Genomic DNA, 24,299 nt, shown 5'->3' with positions numbered 1-24,299 from the left:
CTGTGTGCTAAAAACTCAAAATTGACACATACAATAGCCCAAATGTACCAGACATACCAACATTTATGATCGGTTCAAATTAATTTAAGCTTTTACCACTACATGTGATGTTTTTGTAAAAAATACATTTTTAATGCATGTCAACTGAAGATGACCCCCTAGGGGTCGAAACTAGTCTTGACTATATTTACCAGCTTAATGTAAATTAATTTTGTATTGATAAGGTGGAGACTCATATTTATATTGTTTTTTGTAAATCATCCTTGTAACCAACAATCTTTACATACTGCTGACTGAAAACTTCTGCCTTTTGAAGATCATCACATACACACTCCCCTTGTTCATTAATTATTCCTGGAATGTCCTTCTTGGAACCTGTTTCTGCCTTGAAATACCTATACATACCCTTCCATTTTTCACTAAAATTCGTATGACTGCCAATTATGCTTGCCATCATGTTATCCTTAGCTGCCTTCTTTGCTAGATTCAATTTTCTAGTAAGTTCCTTCAATTTCTCCTTACTTCCACAGCCATTTCTAACTCTATTTCTTTCCAGTCTGCACCTCCTCCTTAGTCTCTTTATTTCTCTACTGTATTATAATAAGGTGGGTCTTTACCATTCCTTACCACCCTTAATGGTACAAACCTGTTTTTGCATTCCTCAACAATTTCTTTAAACCCATCCCAGAGTCTGTTTACATTTTTATTTACCGTTTTCCACCGATCATAGCTACTTTTTAGAAACTGCCTCATGCCTGGTTTATCAGCCATATGGTACTGCCTAACAGTCCTACTTTTAAGACCTTCCTTTCTATCACATTTATTTTTAACTACCACAAAAACAGCTTCATGATCACTAATACCATCTATTACTTCAGTTTTCCTATAGAGCTCATCTGGTTTTATCAGCACCACATCCAGGATATTTTTCCCTCTGGTTGGTTCCATCACTTTCTGAATCAGCTGTCGTTCCCATATTAACTTATTTGCCATTTGTTGGTCATGCTTCCTGTCATTCGCATTTCCTTCCCAATTGACATCTTGCAAATTCAGATCTCCCGCTACAATCACATTTCTTTCCATGTCGTTTCCCACATAGCTGACTATCCTATCAAATAATTCCGAATCTGCGTCAGTGCTACCCTTTCCCGATCTGTACACTCCAAATATATCAAGTTGCCTATTATCTTTAGAAATGAGCCTTACACCTAGAATTTCATGTGTCTCATCTTTAACTTTTTCGTAGCTTACAAATTCTTCTTTCACCAGAATGAACACTCCCCCTCCCACCCTTCCTATCCTATCTCTACGATACACACTCCAGTGCCGTGAGAAAATTTCTGCATCCATTATATCATTTCTCAGCCATGATTCAACTCCTATTACAATATCTGGTAAATATATATCTATTAAATTACTTAATTCTATTCCTTTCCTTAGAATACTTCTACAGTTCAACACTAACAATTTTATGTCATCCCTACTTGATTTCCAGTTCCCTGTTCCCTTATCACCGCTCCCTAGGCCATCCCGTTTCCCTGAATGTACCTCCCTATTACCCTTCCAAACAAATTTCCTAACTTATACGTACCACTGCGGTTTAAATGAAGGCCATCTGAGCGCAGATCCCTATCTCCTACCCACCCATTAGGATCCAGAAATTTCACTCCCAGTTTCCCACATACCCACTCCATAGTCTCATTTAAATCCCCAATCACCCTCCAGTCAGTATCCCTTCCCTTCTTTCTGGTACCTGTATATAATTTACCCTTCTATTTTTCACTAAAATTCATATGACTGGCAATTATGCTTGCTTTCATGTTATACTTAGCTGACTTCTTTGCAAAATTCAATTTCCTTGTAAGTTCCTTTAATGTTTCCTTACTTCCACCACCATTCCTATTAACTCTTATTTCTTTCCAGCCTGCACCCCCTTCCTAGTCCCTTTATTTCTCTGTAATAATTTAGCCTTACCACCTTTAAAGGTACTTAGGTACCTTTTATCACACTCCTCAACAACTGCTTTACACCAATCCCATAGGCTGAATGTTTTTATTTACCATTTTCCACATACTTTTCCAAAACACACTCATACCTGTCTTATCAATTAAATGGAAGGCCTACAGCATAATATTGATAATTTAGGCCTATTACATAATTAAGTGCCATAGGAACAACAAAATTCCACCAGCTGCCACTGCTCTAAGGTATTTCATAAATATAACTGGACTTATAACCCAGACTAATGGCGTACTCCAAGGAGACCCTCTCAGCCCAATGCTTTTTAATCTGTTGACTCACGATGTCATCAGTGAGGTGGCCTCGGAAGATATTGCAATGTTCCTGTACGCTGATGACATGATATTGCTATCAAAAAACAGAAAATCCCTGCAGCAAGGACTCAATAAGCTAAACGAATTGTCTCTGAGAAATGATCTAGAGATAAATACCAGCAAAACAAAAGTTATGAAATTTAGGCGAGGAGGAAATATCTCTACAGAAGATGTCTTTGAGTGCGGCAATAACAAACTAGAGCTGGTAAACTCGTATCGTTATTTAGGCTTAACCTTGCAAGTAACTGGGAAGATGTTTACTAAACACATAGAGGAATGTTGCACTGCAGCGATCAAATCCATATTTGAAATAAAGAGCATCGAGAAACTATCAGTAAGATCCGCCCTCATTCTCTTTAACATTAAGATAGCTCCAATAGCCTGCTATGTCATCAGCAAAATATGGACGCACCTCACTATGGCCAACCTGGGGAGACTGGAAGCTGTGAAAGCCACCTACTTGAAAAGAGCATTACGGCTACACAGAACAGTTTGGACACGGTTAGTGCAGAAACTGGTAGACATGGATTTTTTCATAAGGGAGATAATGATAAGCAATAATCTAGAATCCACCTCAGCATATGAAGCCCACATTGAACAAAGACAGCAAAAGCTTGCAGCAATAGATCCAGACTTCTATGAAACTCCAGCAATGAACACAGGTGTATGGAAAGAGTCCAACTTTGAACTCCGACATGTCTTCACGTGGACTGCAGCGCATGGCTTTCACCACAGAATTTGTCACCAACGAGGTTACCATCATGCTTCACCCAGTGTTTCTGTACGCTCTGCGGCTTGTATTGCCCTCAGTACCACTTGATCGATTGTAAGGAGAGGATAAATTCCCTGAATTTCTATGCAAACGATGATAACTTTCAAGGGACCTTATAACCATTATTTGTTAAAATCTATATATATAAATATAACTACTGATAGCGGTAACTTGCTATAAAATTGTTTGATTCAAGATTGATTTTTACAAGGTTTTCAAGGTTGCTTAATGCTTCAACAATCTTGGAAAAGTTCCCTCGTATGGCTTCCAGCTGATAAACATTCTGGAAGTTGTTATTAATAACTGAAATTCCAAATCCGGGAATTCGTGTTCCTCCTCGAATTGAACATGCTAAGGACAATACATTTTGTACAGCCTGTAACACACAAACAGATTCAATATTAAAACAATATCCCCAAAATAATGATACTTTGAAAATGAAAACAGATATAAGACGAGCTCTGATGAAATGGTATTTACAGCAGTAGTAGCCCTTATCTGCATAGTTGTCATAGGAAACCCTAAATCAAACAAAATGTGGTGAGCAGGTTGGTGGTTAAAAGCAGCCCGATTATTTGCTATAAAGCGGCTCATTTGGACGTCGTTTTGTTCATGAAAAAGTATTTGTGTTGCAATTTATGCATTTACTGGATATCTAATTAACCTAAATATTATTCCTGGTAGTTTCGTCAAATTCAACTTTTGTTACACTTGTTTCGCTGTTTGAATACCCCACAACAGCTGATCGGTTTTCATGTGTTACTGGAATGGCGATGGTGCTGCTACTGTCTGTGAAGTGGAAGAAAGATGAAGTAACATCCGGGATTGTCTGTGTGTCAGTGTAAATTTTGGTGAAACCTACTATGAAAAATCCTAATAATCCTCGCCTAAGGTGTAAGCTTTCCTTTTCTTGATGAAGATTAAATAAGAGAAAGAAACGGCCTTTTTGTCTGTGATTGGCATTTTTATCCCGGGCCCCTGGTAAGCATAGAAAACAGGGTAGAATTTGGGTCTTTATCTTCTAGGGTTCTTGGTTAAAACTTCAAACATGGCTGCCACAATTGAAGCTGTTTATGTTTCCATTGTCTCGTAATGTCGCCATATATTTGCAGAAATGGAGCTCCGAGTCGGAAACAAATACAGACTAGGCCGTAAAATAGGCAGTGGATCTTTTGGAGACATATATTTAGGTAAGCTCCTTATTTACGTATTTGCTTTACTCATAATAAACTGTAGTTTGTCTTTAAATAATATGATTTTTCGATGAATAGGTGATCGAGGTAGTGATTTCTTACAGGTACTAATATATCTACAGGTGAGGAAGTGGCAATTAAATTAGAATGCATAAAAACTCGGCATCCTCAACTCCATATAGAATCGAAGTTCTACAAGATGATGCAGGGTGGAGGTAAGATTTGTGGATTCTTTCGTATTAATTCTGGGCAGAAGTGGATGTCTTCGTATTTGAGGGGCCATTTCTGTAATTGTGTGGTACGTGTTCTAGTTGGAATCCCTACTATCAAGTGGTGTGGTTCAGAAGGTGACTACAATGTTATGGTGATGGAACTCTTGGGACCATCACTGGAAGACCTTTTCAACTTTTGCTCACGACGTTTCTCCCTGAAGACTGTACTCTTGTTAGCAGACCAGCTTGTAAGTGACGTTTCTCGTAAATACTCTTGTCAGTCAGTTTTTGTGTTTTGACAGTTAGCCTACTATTTGTTCTCTATTACCTACACACAAGTTTGAAATAATATAGAACTCTTTGAGATAGTTGTTAAAAGTGTGTATCAAGTCTAGTACCTGCACAATGTACTAAACGTGTGAGGCAGACTTTTGCACAAATAATGATACTATTGAAATTCTGGGTATTTTTACATATTGATTTAATATCAAGATTCTTTCACCCCCTTGTTAATAGATATCCCGGATAGACTATATCCATAGTCGTAATTTTATTCATCGAGACATCAAGCCCGACAACTTCCTAATGGGACTAGGCAAGAAGGGTAACCTTGTGTATATCATTGACTTCGGCTTAGCCAAGAAGTATCGTGATGGTCGCACGCATCAGCATATTCCATATCGGGAGAACAAAAATTTGACTGGTACAGCTCGGTATGCCAGTATCAACACTCATCTCGGCATAGGTTTGTATCATTGCCATCTGCTAAATATACTATTCTCTCTATTGAGTGTAATGTGAAATGGATCTTCAATAGATTAATTGCTGGAAATTTTGTGTTGAGTGGCAGGAAGGGTTGCATGTGTATTTTACTGTTATGTAGACCTATGTATTATAAACACTAGCAGTGCATGCATGGTATTTTGGGTGCTGGAGTAAGGTATTGCTGGTCTGAATGGAAGATTTAATGTGTTTTGTCATGGTGAATGAGGGGAAGTAAGAGGGGAGTATTGAGTTTCTCTTTCTCTGCTTGACTTGTAACCTGTGTTGTAAAAATTCATATCATTAGGCCCATTGTTAATTTGTTCTGTCAGTGGGTTATGTGAACGAATCCGATCCACGAAATGTCACTGTAATATTTGTCCCAAATGAAAGATAATAATTGCTTTTACTCAAATAAAATGTAAAACCTGCGGCAAATTAAGAAATACCGTTGTTACTAGAGAAATATGTACTTACGGGCTGTAGACAGGGCTCCCTTGTGTTGCATTCCGCTGCTCGTGCCGTCTTTTGTTTCTTTCTTGAGGTCCATGGCTAACATCGACGAATGGGAGTGCTATGTCTGTGAATTCCCATTATCTTTGTCCATATGACTAGCACGGGCAGTTCAAACAGCAAAATAGCATGATCCCTGGACCAATAAATATATTACAGTTTTGTTGAAAGGAAAATAGCATGATCCCTGGACTAATAATAATGAATGAGTTAGGGCACAAAATGAATGAGCAACATGAAGAAAACAACACCTAATTAATTCAAACAACTTCAGTGAGCAAAGACATCACACACGAAAGTGTTAGACAGACAAAACATGTACAGAAGCATTGCGATGTAGCAGAAAAGATAGTTGTAAGGTATGTATCCGTATTATTGTCTACAAGTGAAATATTTCATACTTTTTCTTAATTTACTGCAGATTTTACACTTAGTTTGAGTAAAAGCAAATATTATCTTCCATTTGGGCCAAATAATACCGTGATATTTTGTGGATCGGATTCGTTCACGTAACCCTGACAGTGATTTTAAACACAGAGAACTTGTTGTTCACTGTATAATTATGTCACATTTTCAGGACTTTGTGTTGTTTATATTTAACTCTGTTGTAATATTTTGGTTTGTAAAGATAGTTCTTAAGACCTGGTTTAACTGTGGATAAGTTTTGAGTCAAATCATTGCTAGGCCAGTGGAACACACATGAAATTTATTTTAACATCACTCTGTTTACAGACCAACTTTGCTGTGTGGGAAATTTTAATTTTATTTTGTGTGGCTGTTACAGTTGAATGCAGACTTTGTAAAGTAGAGCCTCTGATGAAGATAGGCATTTTCTGCTGTGTATGGGAAGCTGCGTGCTATTATGTTGGGGATATTGTGTTTGGTTTGTAAATTGCGAGAATGTTGGGTAATACTTCACTAACAGGGATGAAAAGAGAGGTTGGGAATCCAAAATGGCACGGCTGATTGGGCCGATTGCAGAAACGATTAGTTTTAAGCCTTAGACAATGTCTATGCAAACGGCGTCTAAATCAAGCACGATCTTCCAATGTTCAGCCGATGTTTAACTAGACATCGCTTAAAGTTTCAATATTGGTTTGAAAATGGAGATAGAAGTATCTTTCGTGCAACTCTCTGCTTGTCGCAACCAATGAAATTCGTCGGTGCGCGCGCCGAATGCTAGTCTTTGTCTTCCTACACATTACTCAAATATGGCTAATCATGAGTATGTCTTGTCCACAAATAAGAGTATCGCTTTTGGTGGAAATTAAATCTCATAATATTATCGACACTAAAGCGACACGCCACTGTAGGGGGAGTGTAGGTTTGATTATAGCGTTGTTACAGTGAGTGTAATCTACTCATAAATACCGTAGCTTCGACGAAGGGAAGATGAAGCAATAGTGATGTGTAACCGAGTGTGTTGTACGGGCCGTATAGATGTAGCTTGCATTCTGGAGATTGTAGGTTCGAAACGCATCATTGGCAATCCTGAAGATTGTTTTCCGTAGTTTCCCTATTTCTACACCAGGCAAATACTAGGGCTGTTGTTATGGCCACGGCTTTTGTTTCCTAGTCGTCTTTAAACAATAATCACCACCATTACCAGCACTTGCCTTTTCGTATCTGATAGTTGCCGAAAACTTATATGAGTATATGTACAAAAACCACATACAACCTACTTTTTAATTTTCACTATTATGTGTGTACTTGGCGGTAAATATAAGTGAATCCCTCCTGATTGATGTATGTGACAGCCCTCTGATGGTTGGGACAAGTAATTCTGACATGTATGTAGTCGAAGTAAGTGACCTATAATTCCATGGAAATTACCCCATGTATATAATAAAATCTGTCGGTTGCCAAGAATTGTATTCAAGTTGACAGTTACCGGACTGTCCCTTTGTCAGTCTCAAGACCCTTATTTTAAGATCTGTCTCCCCGTACATGTCAAATGAATTGCTGCGATTTAGCAGCGGGTGACCCACAGAGAGGCCGTCGAACTAACCTTTCTTCCTGCAATCGTCTCAACCCGATAATACAAATTACATGTTTCATGGCACGTAACCTCTGATTGTGATTCACACTTCTCATTTGAGGTAAAACAGTGCTCTCAGCAGTGTTTAAACATGACCGGTTGAACATCAGTTTTAGACAGTTTCTAAGTGATAATTAACGTCTCTGCAATGCGGCAGCCATACTTAGGCATTACTTAACTGTAGACATGGTCTAAACACCACTTCTGCAATCGGTCCATTGTGTCTAGTGACAAAATCATAGGTCTGGATATGTTAGATCATTGGCCAAGGACAAATCCATTGGTCTAGCTAAAAAATCTCCTTCTGTACTTTACACCTTGAGCATGGAGCTGGCTCACTCCCAGGTGTGGAGCAATTTCCCTGATTGAAGAAACTATTTAATCACTTGCTTAAAAACCATCCTAGACGTAAATAAACTATACAAGCACCCTAAGATAAATATTTACTTGAATAAAGTGCATTTGATTGTTGAAAAATCCTAGTTTAATTTTTCAATATTTTGTGCAAGAACATATTAAGTGGTTTCACAGTTGATGCTGAACTTGTTTTTTCCTTATAGCAAAACTCTGGTTTTCATTTATTTAGAATCTATAGTCGTATAATAATAAAAGAAGCTTTCTGACATCTAATGCGGGGAGGGTCCGTTTACTGCCTGGCTGGCTGGACAGAAGCGAGTAGGGGTATGGTTACCATGAAAACATGTCCGCTGTCCACCTGGAGTTGCCAAATCTTTCACTTCCCCGTTAGATCTTGTTGTGAATGGCTCAGTCTGAGTCCTATTCTGTTTCTGTTGTATGGCAATTATTAAGTACCGGTATCAAACAAAAGTATTGTATCTAACATGGGACCGAGTCAGTCGTGGTCTGACCTAGTATGGCACGCTACAACAGAATACTGCACCAAGTGAGTTGGCAATGCGGTTAGGGGCATACAGCTGTGAGTATGCATTCGGGAGATAGTGGATTGAAACCCCACTGTCGGCAGCCCTGAACATGGTTTTCTGCTGTTCCCCATTTTCACACCAGGCTGTACCTTTATTTTATTTTTTTAATTTTTTTTTGCTAGGGGCTTTACGTCGCACCGACGCAGATAGGTCTTGTGGTGACGATGGGATAGGAAAGGCCTAGGAGTTGGAAGGAAGCGGCCGTGGCCTTAATTAAGGTACAGCCCCAGCATTTGCCTGGTGTGAAAATGGGAAACCACGGAAAACCATCTTCAGGGCTGCCGATAGTGGGATTCGAACCTACTATCTCCCGGATGCAAGCTCACAGCCGCGCGCCTCTATGCGCACGGCCAACTTGCCCGGTGTGTACCTTTATTAAGGTCATGGCCGCTTCCTCCCAACTCCTAGCTCATTTCCTATCCCATCGTCGCCATAAGACCTATGTGTGTTGGTTGGAACGGCACTACGGCAGGCTAGCTAGCTGTCAGAATGGTTCTTTTATTGTTACCACTGTAAATATTTTAATAACAATCTCTGCCTGGAAAGAAACTATTTTTTTGTATGTAAATAAATTGTAGATTTACAAAGTTTACGTGTTCTTATGAGCTTGAGAATAGAATTAATTGTAATATTGAAGAAATTTTCTGTTACATGTTGGTTAGCATTTTGAGGGATCCAGTTTAAATACCTACAGGTCATAACTGATGCATACAGATACACTTAAAGGTTGTGTCTCACCTTTCCTTTTGGGAAGCACACACTACACACCTCTCGCTTTTGTGCTTACTTTTCCACGACGTAGATGTCTTCTTCTTCTCCTCGTACCATATCCTCATTGGATATCAGCTGTCATCAGGGCGATCTGTTTCTTATTCTTAGCAATTCGGGAAAGATTGGGGGTACTGAGCCCATACCATTCTCGTAGATTCCGTAGCCAAGATATTCTCCTTCCCCTACTTCTCCTTCCTTCAGTTTTACCTTGTAAGATAAGCTGAAGGAGTTTATGTTTATCATTTCGAATGATATGGCCAAAGTAATCAAGGTTTCTTTTAAATGTTGTGTATGACCTTTATCTCTTTGTTCAGGCGTTGGAGTACTTCAGTGTTACGTATTCTGTCAACCCATCTACCATCAAGTGGTGTGGTTCAGAAGGTGACTACAATGTGATGGTGATGGAACTCTTGGGACCATCACTGGAAGACCTTTTCAACTTTTGCTCAGTAGCGTCAGTAGCAGTGGTAACAATAAAAGAACCATTCTGACAGTAGCACCACATGTCAAAAGATCAAAGTTTTCTTGTGGTGTTCTCTGTTAGGGTCCAAGCCTCGGCACCATAAAATATGACAGAGAAGATACGTAACGGCAATGTAAACGGAGACGTAGATTGATCGTAGAGTCCCAGTTACAGAGAAGTTTACTGATTCTTTTATAAATGCCGTCCTTGTCTGTTCAATCCAAGACCTAATTTCAACAGCATGACGTAGATTGGGTGTGTGTGTGTGTGTGTGTGTGTGTGTGTGTGTGTGTGTGTGTATTTTACGGAAATGTCATATCTGTGAATCTTGCCGGATCTGGAAGATGTAGCCTATGTGTACGTTTTGCATGGGACGTGCCTCCTGAGGAGTTTATCCTGCATATTTGTCCAGAATCACTTGGAAAAGGGCCGAGTTGAGTAGCTCAAGTGGTAGAGCACTTTACTTCTGAGCTCAAGCTGGCGAGTTTGATCCCATCTCAGTCTGGTGGTATTTGAGGGTGATCAAATATGTCATCTTCGTGTCAGTAGTTTTACTGGCATTTTAAAGAACTACTGTGGGACAAAATCCTGGCATATTAGTGTATCTGAAAACTGTAAAAGTATTTAGTGGGCTGTAAACCAAAAAATATCATCATATTGGATACAGTGTATTCTGAACTGCAAATCAGTGTACTTTCTCCATTCCTCCTGTGTATTATGAAGGAGTTAAACATTGTGAGATCCAATAAATGCCCAATATTTCTTCAGCCTCTTCCTTGCAGCAGCATATATAACTATATATTCATGCATAAGTTGCTATCCTCCATATTATCATTGTAATCGATGCATACAATGGGTTTCTGTTTTGTCCCCCCTTTTCTGTGACTTATCTCCTTTTGCCGTTGTGGATATTACTCAGCATACAGACTTCCCTCTTATCTCTCTATTTGGAAGCCATTAACTATTTCCTCTACAAAACTGAGCCTTCTCCCCTCTTGAGATTTTGGTTTGAACTCCTTTTCGGAATTCATTTTGATTGCTTCATACAATACTAACGACATATGTATTGAATTTGTTCAGAAGATCGAAGGGTTCTGGACTGCTATAATAATCGTCCATGCCAATAAGATACCCCTGATTCAAAATGTTTTCAGCTAACGTAAACACAATCCTTGAAGGCTTTGAAATATTCAAAATATATCCTGCGAGAAACTCTGGGAGCAGCTCTGTAGTTTTTCCAGAATACCAGATCATATTCCATACATTCTCTGACCCGGCTTCGCATAATTTGTATGATTCCATTCCGAAATGTGGTCTTTTTTTAAAAATATTAACTTTTTGTCCCAGTTGCCCATTCCGTAAGAGAAGGCTCTCATAAATTGGCACTTTGCCATCAGGAGTATAAGCGTCCAAAATTTTTCTGTCCGGTGGTTAAGTACTGCCTTGTAAAATTTGGTAGGAATTTGTCTATTATATGCCTCATTGTCAGAGAAATATAAAAAGTTGAAGAGTAGGAAAAATCTCTTCTCTCTCATTAGTTTTTAGAAAATAGGCATGGTCAGCATGTGATTGCGAGAAAAATAGTGTCCCAATTTAGATTTCTGTACAATCTCCTGCAGCAGCAGTGTGCCCAAAAACAGGTATATTTTATCCTTACGTCGGGACCCAGTCCTGGTCCCGGACTCCTTCGTTTCATATTACTAAGCTTCGTTTTATGCGTGATTTTCTGCTGGGCTTGAAGCTTCATCTCTTCAGCTGTGTTCTGGCACATCTCATCATTGAAATATAATTAAAATATTTTAACTTGGGTCTGTTTTCCCTAAAACTCTACACCCTGATGGAATTTTGGATCAAGAGGGACCACCCTTTTTCTCTTTCAGTCCAGGTTGACAAAGTTGCACTGGTTGGAATGTTATCAGTATCAATGTCATTACTGAGCAAATTGGCCTTGGTTTTTCGTGGTGTCCCATTTTCACATCAGGCATATATTGGGGCTGTACCTTACTTAAGGCCACGGCCGCTTCCTTTCCACTCCTAACCATTTCCTATCCCATCGTCACCATAAGACCTATCTGTGTCGGTCCAACATAAAGCAGATTGTAAAAATAAATACTATCACGTCTTGTAATGGTGAGGGCCGGTAATTCCTTTCAGACATTTTAGCATAAAAATTGTAAGAAAAAAGAATTGGATTGAACTCTGGTCCCTGCAGATTAGAAGCAAATTGTGAATTATCACGATTCACGATATTATGATAAATGCTGTGTAACTTCCACACTTCACAGTAAACACACACTTTTCAAGTTAAAACACTCACACTCGCTCAGACATTAAGATCCCACGCCATTCTCACAAATTGCCTCCACTGAACTCTGTTTTGGACGAGTTCTTGCCAGTTGTTCACATTCAGAAGTTTACATAGCTTGAAGATTTAGTTTTTCCAGGAGCTACGTGGTCTTCCCATTGGTCTTTTTTCTGTTAGTTCTTTAAAGATTCATAAGACCATCCTATCATTTTCCATCCTTAGAAGATGACCACCCCATTGAAGTCTTCTGGAATTGATGATGTTGATTATTGGTGCTTGCTGTGATAGTGAGTGTATTTCTTTATTTGATCTCTTATTCCAGGTTTGAGATATAGAATCAAAGTGTGGTCCAAAAATTTTCCTGTAAACTTTATTTTTGAAAACCTGCAACTGATGTTTTTTGTGTGTTAAACTCCATGATTCTGAACCATAAGTTAGAACTGGCCTGATGACATTGTTGTATATTTTCAGTTTTGTATTTCCCGTCAAAAATTTTGAACCCAATAGAAGCTGTAGAGAGTAGTGCACCTTGTTAGCATTCTGTATTCTAACTTTGATTTCCGCTTCTCTTTGATTCTGTTCGCTAATCAACTCCTAGGAACTTGAATAGCTCAACTCATTCAAATGTATGTTTACCATTAATCAGAGGTGACCGGTTCTCATTCACGTCTATACAGTAATACCTTATTAAGTCAGTCGGGACGCAAGAATCGGACTTTGAATTATGTGTTTTCGAATTAATCGCCGCTAACTCGAAATTCAGAAATGCCAACCCCTGCTGCATCACAAAATATTCTAAAATCCTTTATAGCATGGAATCGCCTCAGTGGATGGATGGATCCATCTGAAACTCTTCCAGCCGGTAACGAAGAGTCTTGGTCTACATGGAAGACTCTGAACAGGCTGCGGTCTGGGGTCGGTCTATCTGAGAACAATATGAAGAAGTGGGGTCTATCTGAAGAGTCAAACCTCTGTGCCTGCGGAGAAGAACAAACCATGGCGCACCTCCTTAATTGCAACTCCTGCTCTCTCGTTTGCACCATGCAAGATTTAGTGAAGGCCACACCAAATGGATGAGATCTCGCCAAATTCTGGTCCGATATGATATAATTGTTACTTTGAATGTACCTCTAGTATGTTCTTACCAGTTAGGCCTAACTAATTATTTCTCATTCTTAACTAACTAATAATTTATATGATGTATTGCTTCTGATACGAATAAATAAATAAATTGCCTTGATTCACAGTTAAACCTTTCAAATGCCATGGGGAAAAAAATCCTTAATGTATTCAACAAGGTGCATTTATTGAAATAATGTTCTTGGATAACACCATACACTGTCAAACGTAACCTCACACCCGGGAAAAAAATAAAACACGATTCAAAGACAAAGGGTACGGTAATCTACTGTATATGCATGACTCAATTTAAGCAAATAGGTTATAACCTACTTGATTTAAGTGCAGTATTAAGCACTTGCACAGGGGAGCCAACAAGACTGTCCAGATTGGAAACACATGACACCAACAAAACAAACTTTAAAAACTCAAGACATATATTTATCACAAATATCAAGAATAATAAATAACATTGTACAGCACCTGAATAGTTCGTGTTTTTTTTTTTTTTTTTTGTCACACATTGGGCTTATTGCCTTTGAAAGAAAGAATGTACGAGAGTTTGCTTCATCTTTAAAAAAAAATATAAACACTACCTACAAACTGCTCCATATGGATCATAGCCTTAATTGTAGCGTTGTCAGCATCACTTGCACTTATCACAGAATCCAACACGGCTAGAGCGGCAAGTACATAATTTTGTGATGGAATAGTTGCAGCCTGTGCCGTATCTTCGTCGTGTTCAACATCAGCTGTAGCTGCATCTCCCTCTGGCGTCGCATGATCCCGCTCTTCTGAAGTAGACACCGCATGGTCTATGGCAATGTATTCAGACAAAGTCATACCAACATTAGACTTTTGCTGTAACTTCTCCCATTCATCTTCATTGTCGTCTTCTTCCCCTTCTCCTACTTCATTTAACGAACTAAAACCACACTTGACGAAGCAGTTCTTGATTGTTGGTGAAGGAATAGGTTCCAGGTAACTGTCACACTCCGCATTGCATCAATCACGTTCCACTTGGGTATTTCTCACGCCAGAATATATCTAGGAACTTTACGGAGAAAGTAACGCACCAGTCGCTTTCTGTAGGCACGTTTCACAGATGAAATTATACCTTGATTTAGGGGCTGCAAGTAGCTTGTAGTTTTGGCCAGCAGAAAAAGAAGACGCACATGTTTTAAAATTAAATTATGTTTGTGTGCAGTGCACTGATCCAACAGAAGTATTTTTCTGTCCTGGCATGCCATTTTGTGCTCAAGGCGTACCAGTCACTCCTCAAAAATTGTTGCCTGCCATCCAGGAATTTTTAAATGACTTGTATTTGCACGGGAAGTGCCTGAGGCCCTTAAAACATCGTGGCTTCTCGAACTTGCCTATGACAAGGGAAGGAAGTCCCTCGCTTCTGTCCGCATTGCAACACAGTAGGACTGTGACCCTATCCTTGTAAGATTTCTTGCCATGGCACTTCTCTCCCTTAAAACCATAAGTCCTTTTGGGCTCGGCATTAAAAAATAATGCAGTCTCATCGGCATTGAAGATGTTGTTCGGTGCATACGAATTGATTATGTGAGGCACGCTTTCTCGCCAACTGTCTGCATCGCTAGTGTTCACTGATTCTGCTTCTCCGCACACTGCCTGCCACGTGATATTGTGCTGTTCCTTAAAATGCTGAATCCACCGGTTTGAACACTGAAACTCAAGCCCCATCTTTAGCGCCAGTTCATTCGCCTTCCCCGTAATAATCTCGCCATCAACAGGGATATTGTTCGCCCAAACGTGCCGAAACCTCTCGATCACTTGTACTTCCAAATCCGAGTGTTTAGCTTCTCGAATGCGCATTCACTTTGCTGTATTTACACCCTGCATTTCCTGAGCTTCTATGCTCTCATGATTTTTTAAAAACGTTGAAAGCGTGGACACAGGAATTCCAAAGTCTTTAGCTATTTCAGTTTTTGTTTTTTTTTCCTTTGTCGACCTCCCTTATAATTTCACTTTCTCGCTGAGTGTCTTGTAAGAATACTGCCGCCGTTAGCCATCTCGCAACACAAAGAAAAGAACACGCATGTCCTAAACAAAAATACCGTAACAATAAACTAAAACACAGTATTAATAAAATATAACAACTTCGAAGTTTATAACTGCACACTAAAACTTGAAGTAAAACGAGTAACTACAGGAATACAAATGAACTATGATTTCACTGGAACTTGGCAACTCTAAAGCACTCTGTAGACACACTGTCAAAGTGCGGAAAGATACACCTGCACATTCCGGAAGATGCGTTCTATCGTGGTGCGGAGAATTTTTCATTCAAATTATGCCGTAAAATATTTTTAACAAAATGAAGTACAATTCTGAATTAAAAGTCTGAATTTCAGTAATGGGACTGACGTTTTTTGAATTGCAAATTATCTGTATTTCATATTAAACAGTTTCCCCCTTGTTTTTCCGGGAACGAGAGATTCTTCGAATTAGGCGGCATTTTGAATTAACAGATTTTGAATTATCGATGTTCTACTGTATTCCTCTTTATTTTCAAGTACTGAGTTGTTCGATCGTTAATTCTGAGGCCTAATTTTAACATTTTAAAACATCCTTGTTCCGTATTGACTCAGCAATGAGAGGCTGACGTGCTGCCACCTGAGCCACGAAGGCTCTTCAGATTGACATAGTCTCCATTTAAATTTTTTATAGCTTGTAAGTGAAAATACTTCAGGCGTCAGGTTGGTGGGTTCCTGGCAAGCATAAAGGAAGGATCTCTAATCTCTGCTCCGTATTATTGGGTGATAGCTAGCTGTGACTTCAGTTGATCAGTTTTCTTGCTTGACAGTATGATTGCTGGTTATTTGAGGATCTGAAAATATGCTGTGGAACTAAATGAGGCCCCAGAACTACTGTAGTTGTAAGTAGCAGGTTATGAAAATGCTGAGTTTATTCACAGAAGCTTGCAGATGAATGCTGAAAGATGTAATTCTTTTGTTTCAAAAAATGTTAAGATGCACTTCTACAATTTTTGTTAAGTCATTTGCTAGAGCACAGTGTATTAAAATTGGGTGAAGTTACTTGGCCTTGATTTCTTGCAATTACGTTTTTACTCTGCTCTATAATCCTTTGTTCAATTAAGTCACTGTTTTTTATTTAAAAGTGGTGGGAAGTAGTAATATTAGATATTTCAATATTTTGGGATGTTATTTTAATCTTCAGAGGTATACCTAATAATGAAAGTCTTCTTCACATTTTCATCGAATACAAAAAAATAGCTTTCTAGTGGACTGTCTTACTTGGGAGTAATTGACAATGAAATGGGCGATTTGCTTTCCGATAAGGAACAAAACTGCTCTTCAAACTTAGGACTACATGTGGGACAATCAGGTAGACTTGTATGAAACAACACACAAAGAAAAGTTTTCTAAGGTGTTTTTTCGTATCAGTGAATAAACAAAGGAAAGACATTCACCCCTTCTCGTGGTAGGCTTAATTCGTTTCTTTCCAGGAGTGCTAAGAAGTAAATCCCCAGTATCAGCCCCTTCTTTACTGCTGCTAGATTCCTCAGTCCCATTTTTTTCCTTTAGTTTCTTAAGATGAATGAACACCTCTCTGAACAACAGTATGCTTTGAAAGTCCTAATCTTCGACATGTGCCTTCCAATACTTGATCTGCAAGAACAGAGGAATGGCCATATATGAGTATGAATTCCTTTTCCCTGCTGTAAAATTCATGAGTTCTCCACACTTATTCACATCTAATTCACTTGCCTGGCTATTAAGGGGTGATACTTCTCAGCACAAAGGGTTATCATTTCGTGACTCATTTAGGGTCGCACAGCTGTGAGCTTGCATTTGGGAGATAGTGGGTTCAAATCCCACCGTTGGCAGCCCTGAAGATGGTTTTCCATGGTTTCCCATTTTCACACCAGGCACATGCTAGGGCTATACCTTAAGACCATGGCCGCTTTCAACTCCTAGGCCTTTCCTATCTCATCGTTGCCCATCGTAGCAGCAGTAAGCACTCCTGGAAAGAAACGAATTAAGCCTATCAAGAGAAGGGGTGTCAGTGCAATGTAAAGCCACTAGCAAAAAAAAAAAACCCACAATATATTGTAGGCATTCATGTTTAGTTTTCTTCCGACTCTGTGATATTAGTGCATCTAAGGTAAAGTGGGTCGTCCTTTCTTTCTTTATTCAAGCTATCGTCCCTTTACGTTTTTCTCATTTTTACAATCATCTTCACAATTTCCCTAGTTGTTATGGACAGATGACCAAGCGTTATCTTAAGTCAATCAAGACAAAATCCATCGCCAGTTCACTAGATTGGACAGTATTTCCTTGTCAGCAATGCTCGGCGTTGATATGGACTAAACAACAAAAGTATAAATTCATCTAAATTTGCCGGGCTGAGTGGCTCAGACGGTTGTGGCACTGGCCTTCTGACCCCAACTTAAATTATTTACAGCGTAGACTGCAGTTCCTTATTCCCTAACCTTACATACCGATTTTAATTTAATTCTGTTTATTTTCTCGGGGCTTGGCATTAATAAGGACTTGGCAACAAAATTAAAAATTCATGAAAATCTCTGTTATAGCCAGTGCGATAAAAATGTATAAGACATAAATGATTAGAAATTTAATACTAAATAACTTTAGTTATGTAGTATTTATCGATAGGACCACTAACAACATAAATATTTAAGAATAAAATTTTAGGCCTTCCTCTAAATCAGGACCTCTCAGGGTGCGTGCACCAGTGCATTGTGCAGTGCACGGTGCGAAAGACAACTTCGCTTGGTCGACCAGAGTGCAGACCCCCACTCCTCGATTTGGAGCAATAGCGCTGTCTCTCTCTTTCCCCACGCCTGTCTCCCTCTTCCTCACTTGCTCCGTAGCGCTCCAAATCCAAGCCGAGCTTAGCAGAGGTGACGAGAGCCAAGCCGAGTGGGACCGATGCACTGTGCACAGGACCTCCGCCTCAGTTTGCATGCGTGAGATTTTGGGCATTTTGAGAGTCTCTGCCCTAAACTACCATTTTGGTCAGCGTGAATAAAATTATTTATGTCTGGATTGTAGTGACTTACTCCCCGACTTTATATACCGATTTTCATTAAATTCTTTTCAGCCGTTTTCTCACGATGCACATACAGACAGACAGAAATGATGGAAAATTAAAAAATGCACTTCCTTGTTATTGTGGACATGACTGATACAGAATTACCATTCATTTTAAATTCTGAGCAGTGTACAGACAAAACTCTTTATATAAAAATTGGTTGTGTATTTATAATGAAGTGAAGAGTACAAAATAAATACAGTAGAACCTCTCTTCTGCGGATATCGATGGTTCCACGGAAAAACATCCGTTATGAGAGGTGTCCGTTAAAATGAGGTTGAAAAATTATATGAACATTTTAATGGCAAAGAACATCCAACTTAAATATAAGCATACATCGTTATTCTGATTACTCTAAATAATTTCTAACTGAATATTTGCTGGGAGATGTTAGAAGTGATTTTACAGCCTTTACAATCATTACACCTTCTGGAAGTTATTCAGCTGGGTGTGTAAATTTAGCACATTCTTTTCTTTACAGCGATATTCTCGAAAAGGGAATAACGACCCAGCATGACACACAAATTCTTTACTGAATTAATCTCACCTTTCAGATTATTTGTGGATTTCTCGTGCTTTTTCTGGTAACGCTGGCCCACACACTCACAGGTTCTGTGCTCGAACACATTTGAACCATTCATACAACGCAGTGTTCACTCTCTTAAAATTGTATTTTTTTTCCCTTCATAATTGTGTGTGTTTGAGTTTTGCTGCAGGGAGCTTTTCTCAGAATTTCTGTAATTATATGTTTTCTTGCTTATCCCTCCTATTCATGTTTACTGGGCAATGAAATGCTACAGTATTTCTCTCAACAATCAGCACATGAAAGGCCCTGGTAAAGTTTAACCAAACTAGCTGACCTCAACCTTATCAGCAACAATTTCTGTTATGAATGGAATGCTGCAAGATAGGCTGGAAAATCCCTTGGTAACTTAAGACTAAACAGTCACTGGCAGCATTCCTGTCAGAATGTACACTAATTAGGATGCAAGACAACCCTAACAAAAGGTTTGGAGAGAACCCTGTACATAATTAATTTCACGAGTATTTCAGCATTCCTATGTACGTTTCTTTTTCTGTTTTACTTGGAATCAAAATAGTACAAACATTCAAAAGGTATTCCCATTTGTCTGCAGAATAATTTTGAGAAAAAGAATGAAAGAGCCCTGTGTAAAGAAAGTGTTCTGAAACATGTAAAGTGTCCGTGCATGACAAGTGGATGAGTGTAACTGTGATGTCCGGAATTCGAGGTGTCCGCTTAAATGAGGCTTATTTACCACTTGTCTTGTGTAAAATAAAATCAGTAAAATGGAAAATGTCCGAATAAAAGTGTCCGTTAGGGCAGGTTCGACTGTATTTGCTATTGTAGGGCTTATGAGTTAAATTTTTCCTCAGATTTTGAATTACTTTCATGTTTTATCTGAAAACAAATGTTATGAATTTCAGCAAGCTCCTTGTATATTTCAGCATAGACAAATCCCCTCATTGAACTTTATGATAGAGAATTTAAAATGAGATTTTGATAATCAAAACCTGTAGCAGAGGAATTGGAATAAAGGCTATGCGCACAGTCAAGAACACAAACTAAATGAAATTGTGTGTTGAACCCAATGTTTGATTCTTCTCAATTTGTGGTTCTGTGCTGCTGGGAGCTTCTAAATGGTGATAGATATATTTAATGTGAATAAAGGAATTGAAAATAGAACCATACATAAAATTATAAGCGAAGTAGCAGGGATTAGACTGATGAGAGGCTTTTATTATATCTGTAACTTCCCTGAGGTTCTAGGTGCAATAGATTGCACACATGCCCCAATTATATCACTTGAGGCAATAATTCTAAAATTTACAGAAATTGCCATTGTTAGTTTTCTCTAAATGTCCAAGCAATCTGTGACTGCAAACTTCATTTTCAGAATGTCGTCGCCACATGTGTAGGATCAGCTCACGATAGTAATATTTTTATAAATTCTAGAATTCATGCTGAGTTTGAAGCTACAGAATTTCCTCAAAGCATACTGTTGGGCAACAGCACATATTACTGCTGCTGCCACGTACTAACTCCTACAATGCATGAAAAACTGCTGAAGAATGAGCATATAATGGGGTCCACAAGCAGACAGAGGTCAGTAATTGAGCGGTCTTTTGGGATCATCAAGAGACTATTTGCATGCTTAAGAATGAAACAGGGAGTAAAACTGCTGGAAGTTCCACCTATAATAGTTCTTCTTCATAGTACCACATCAGGTCCCCCTGACGTTGGCGATCACTGTGGCGAATGCAATACAATCTCTTGCTAGGTGGAAAAGTCTTTCAACACTGTGAATTCCAGTCCATTCTTTGATGTTTCCAAGCCATGATGTTCGCCTCTTCCCGACACCTCTTCGACCTTGTATTTTGCCTTGCACAATCCTCTGTAAGATGCGGTAACGGTCATTTCTAAGGATGTGGCCAAGGTAAGAGATCTTCCGGAGTTGTATTGTTTGAACACGTTCCCAACTTGCTCTTGCCCTTCTGAGTACTTCTTGGTTTGTTAATCATGCAACCCACGAAATCCTGAGCATCCTACGGTGGATCCACATTTCAAAGGCTTCCAAGTGTTTCACTGATATATTCTTGAGAGTCCATTTTTCCACACCATATAGCAAGGCTTACCATATATATAGCATTTATTTATTTATTTATTTATTTATTTGTTTATTTATTTATTTTCTTTTATTTTAAGTGGCTAAGTCAGGGTGCCTGGCCCTCTCTTACTCGTACCCACATTTAGAACACTTACCTGCAATACATTAACCTATAATTCAAGAGAGTTCCAGTATACTCTCACACACTTCTATGTATAAAATAATTAAAATAGTGTTACGAATAAAACTGTCTGTTTTATTACTCTTAATTTATTTTAGGATGATCTAATCAATGCACACACACATATATACACCGTATTTTCTAGCGCAATGAATGCAGTTTTTTACGAAAAATACAGGCGAAAACTTTGAATGTGTAAATTATTAAAGAAATTGAGATATTTAAAAATTATTTACAATTCATTTACATTTAAAAGATACATCAAATTTAATATAAACACAATTGGTGCAACTCATTTGCGGTTATCGTCATTTGGCTTAAAATTCCGGCGTAAGATTTTTTTCTGAAAAGTCAAATAGGGTATATCAGGTAAGTTAGACACGTGGGTTTGAAGTTCCGGTACCGACACTGGAAAATATTCTTCTTGTTACGAGCTGACAATACGACCTGAAGTGAAATAAACATGAACTAATAAAAGTACAATTCATGTAATGTCATTACAATGACATCAGCAAATCAAGAAAATTGTCGAACACAAGAAGGGCCAGGTATTGAAGGAGGGACCCTGCTAGATTTCCCCAAATCGTTTGTATCCAATCTTGTACAAGTGACGTGTCCATCTGCCCTTTTTTCTTGAATACAAACGTAGATCACTCGTGGTAATTTTGCTTTAGGCATTGTTTTTTGTTTTAGAACAACGTAAGGTGCAAGCTTTCTGCCATCCGCTGTTACAGCGAGCATTGCAGTACACCGTTTTTCGCTTCCGGTAGCACGTATGATAACACTTGATGGTCCTTTCTTATCGATTGTTTGATTTTGTGCCATATGGAAACTGATTGGCATCTGACCTGCGGTTCCTATTTGGGAGATCGAATATTCCTTCGCCTTACACTTCTCAATCACAAGCGATGAAAATGGTTGAAACCATTCGTCATTTTTTGGCATAATATTGTTCTTCGTTGAAGAGAAAGTCCATTTCTCTTCATAAAATTAATCAAGCCTCGGCGAACCTTAAAATCCGGAGACACGGATTCCATGTGCAGCGGCTATTTCTCATTCTTTAAAATACAGCATTTCGTGAGAAGCGGCTTCTCCAACGTTGCATACGGTAACGAAATCACATATTTAAGCAGATCCTCCTTTACTTGCGGAAACTTGCCGCTTTTTGGTCCATGAAATGCTTTGCGAGACTTGTTAATCGCTTGAAGTGCACTTCTCTTTTACCGCAGTAGTTCACGTTGCATTCGGACACTGAATACTTGTGGCCCGCTGCCCTATTCCCGTATGTTTCGGCATAACTAATCACCGCAAGTTTGTATGATGCAGTATTACTCGAATATTTGCTCAATGTCGACTAACAAACAATTTTGAGATTACAGAATGTCCTGTACTCTAAACACTCGTAAAATATGTTTGTATCAGACTGGAATAGAGTGTCACTGGTCACTTCTGGGCTGATTCTCTCACTGAACTAGTGCAGTTGGATTTCCTGCTGGCTAATAACAGCATGTTACCCTGAATTTGGAATGCCCGCTTTCACAATAGGAAGGCCGCTAATTGAGTAGTTGACATCTTTATTTCGAAACGCAGCCAGAGCTGCGTGATGGATGTTCAAAGAAGTGGGTGCGTCAAATACGTGAACATTTCTTTTTCTCCGCTTTGAACCCAAAAATATTGGGATGCGTAAAATTATGCAAGGCCGTTAATTGTGCGAGAAAATACGAGAGATATATATATATACACGTATTGGTACATATATATATATATATATACACACACACACACACACACACACACACAAACAATTCTATTCAAACATGAATGGCCACACTTACCAATTGCTGTTTATTTACAAGTCTCTCACAGCAGGACTCCAGGTGGGCAGTCTTTACCTGAAGGATACTATAAGCCTGATTGACGGGCCTTTCACTTGCGTTCACCAGTCCAGTCAGCCCACACAGCAACTGCGAACAGACGAGTTTGAACACAGGACTACTGACCACATAATACAAAACTATTCCTTGGTTTGACTTCAGAGACAGTCCAGTAATTCACACGGTCAAACACAGTGAACAAGATAGTTGCTCTCTTTGCTGACTCTATGACGATCCTCAGTCCACAGAAATGGAAACACTGAGTCTAACTCCTACTCTAAAACTGACTAATTATGAGTCTCACGGTGACTGTCAGGGAGTAGATAGTCTTCCATACACTGTCTTCAACTTCTCACTCTACGCTTCAACACAATGACCAACACATTACATGTTACAAATTTCATGTTTGGTCCGTATTGAAACGTACATCGGTTTGAGATATTACCAAAATTTATTAGGATCAACCTCTTCAATACAATTGAGTTTCCAAAGTTAGGATTTACATCTTATTACAGTAAAATTTGAAGGGACATGTTTCGCCCTTTATAAGGGCATCATCAGCCTTTTTACACTCATACCTCATAGATAAAAATCAGGATCCTGATTGTCATGGTAAAAAATATAAAAATGAGAATTTAAGATTGGAAATGAGTATTATACAATTTGAGAAATTGTTAATAGTTCTTAAATAATAATTTACAATTGAAACTTCATTTAAAATGTTTACGAAGAAAAAGGTTGAAGTTGGTATGATATTACACTAGTAATTTAAAATATCTTATAAATAATCGCAATACACTCAACACAAACAATAGTATTTACTCAAGTTCAGGCATATACAGGCTCAGATGCACGCATTGTGAAAAATCATTGGGCAAACAGGCTGGAGCTTCCTTACTAGATATCAGGAGCACTATAATACCAATAGACACAACAAGTTCTCAGCCATGAGTTCTCATATGAAAGATACAGGTCATCATTTCACAACTATCGAACAGGACCTTACAATCATCAAAATAGTAGGCAAAGGAAAATTAATGAATGAATTAGAAAACATTTACGTATATCTGGATCAACATTACAACA

At 38.7% G+C, this 24,299-nt stretch overlaps 2 protein-coding genes across 4 annotated transcripts in view; one reads left to right on the top strand and one right to left on the bottom strand.

The window, feature by feature from the left end:
* The window catches only part of LOC136875874 (meiosis 1 arrest protein), a 147,754-nt gene extending 144,055 nt beyond the window's left edge, over positions 1–3,699 (bottom strand). Inside the window, exons 1-2 of the mRNA XM_067149496.2 lie at positions 3,586–3,699; positions 3,314–3,481 (exon numbers count right to left, since the gene is read on the bottom strand). Coding sequence (XP_067005597.2) covers positions 3,314–3,481; positions 3,586–3,699 — 282 coding nt within the window. The remainder of the gene's footprint in view (positions 1–3,313; positions 3,482–3,585) is intronic.
* Positions 3,700–3,930: 231 nt separating this feature from the next.
* LOC136876141 (casein kinase I) overlaps positions 3,931–24,299 on the top strand; it is a 120,468-nt gene continuing 100,099 nt past the window's right edge. For 2 of the 3 annotated variants that reach the window (XM_067149847.2, XM_067149846.2), the window contains exons 1-4: positions 3,931–4,086; positions 4,218–4,295; positions 4,403–4,758; positions 5,027–5,255. In XM_067149847.2, coding sequence (XP_067005948.1) covers positions 4,220–4,295; positions 4,403–4,758; positions 5,027–5,255 — 661 coding nt within the window. In that variant the 5' untranslated portion in view covers positions 3,931–4,086; positions 4,218–4,219. The remainder of the gene's footprint in view (positions 4,087–4,217; positions 4,296–4,402; positions 4,759–5,026; positions 5,256–24,299) is intronic. The other variant, XM_067149848.2, reaches the window with a different exon arrangement.

The sequence above is a fragment of the Anabrus simplex genome, chromosome 6, assembly GCF_040414725.1.
Source record: "Anabrus simplex isolate iqAnaSimp1 chromosome 6, ASM4041472v1, whole genome shotgun sequence".
Lineage (NCBI taxonomy): Eukaryota > Metazoa > Arthropoda > Insecta > Orthoptera > Tettigoniidae > Anabrus > Anabrus simplex.
Note: the sequence above shows the minus strand (reverse complement) of the source record. Positions and strands in the feature narration are given on the sequence as shown.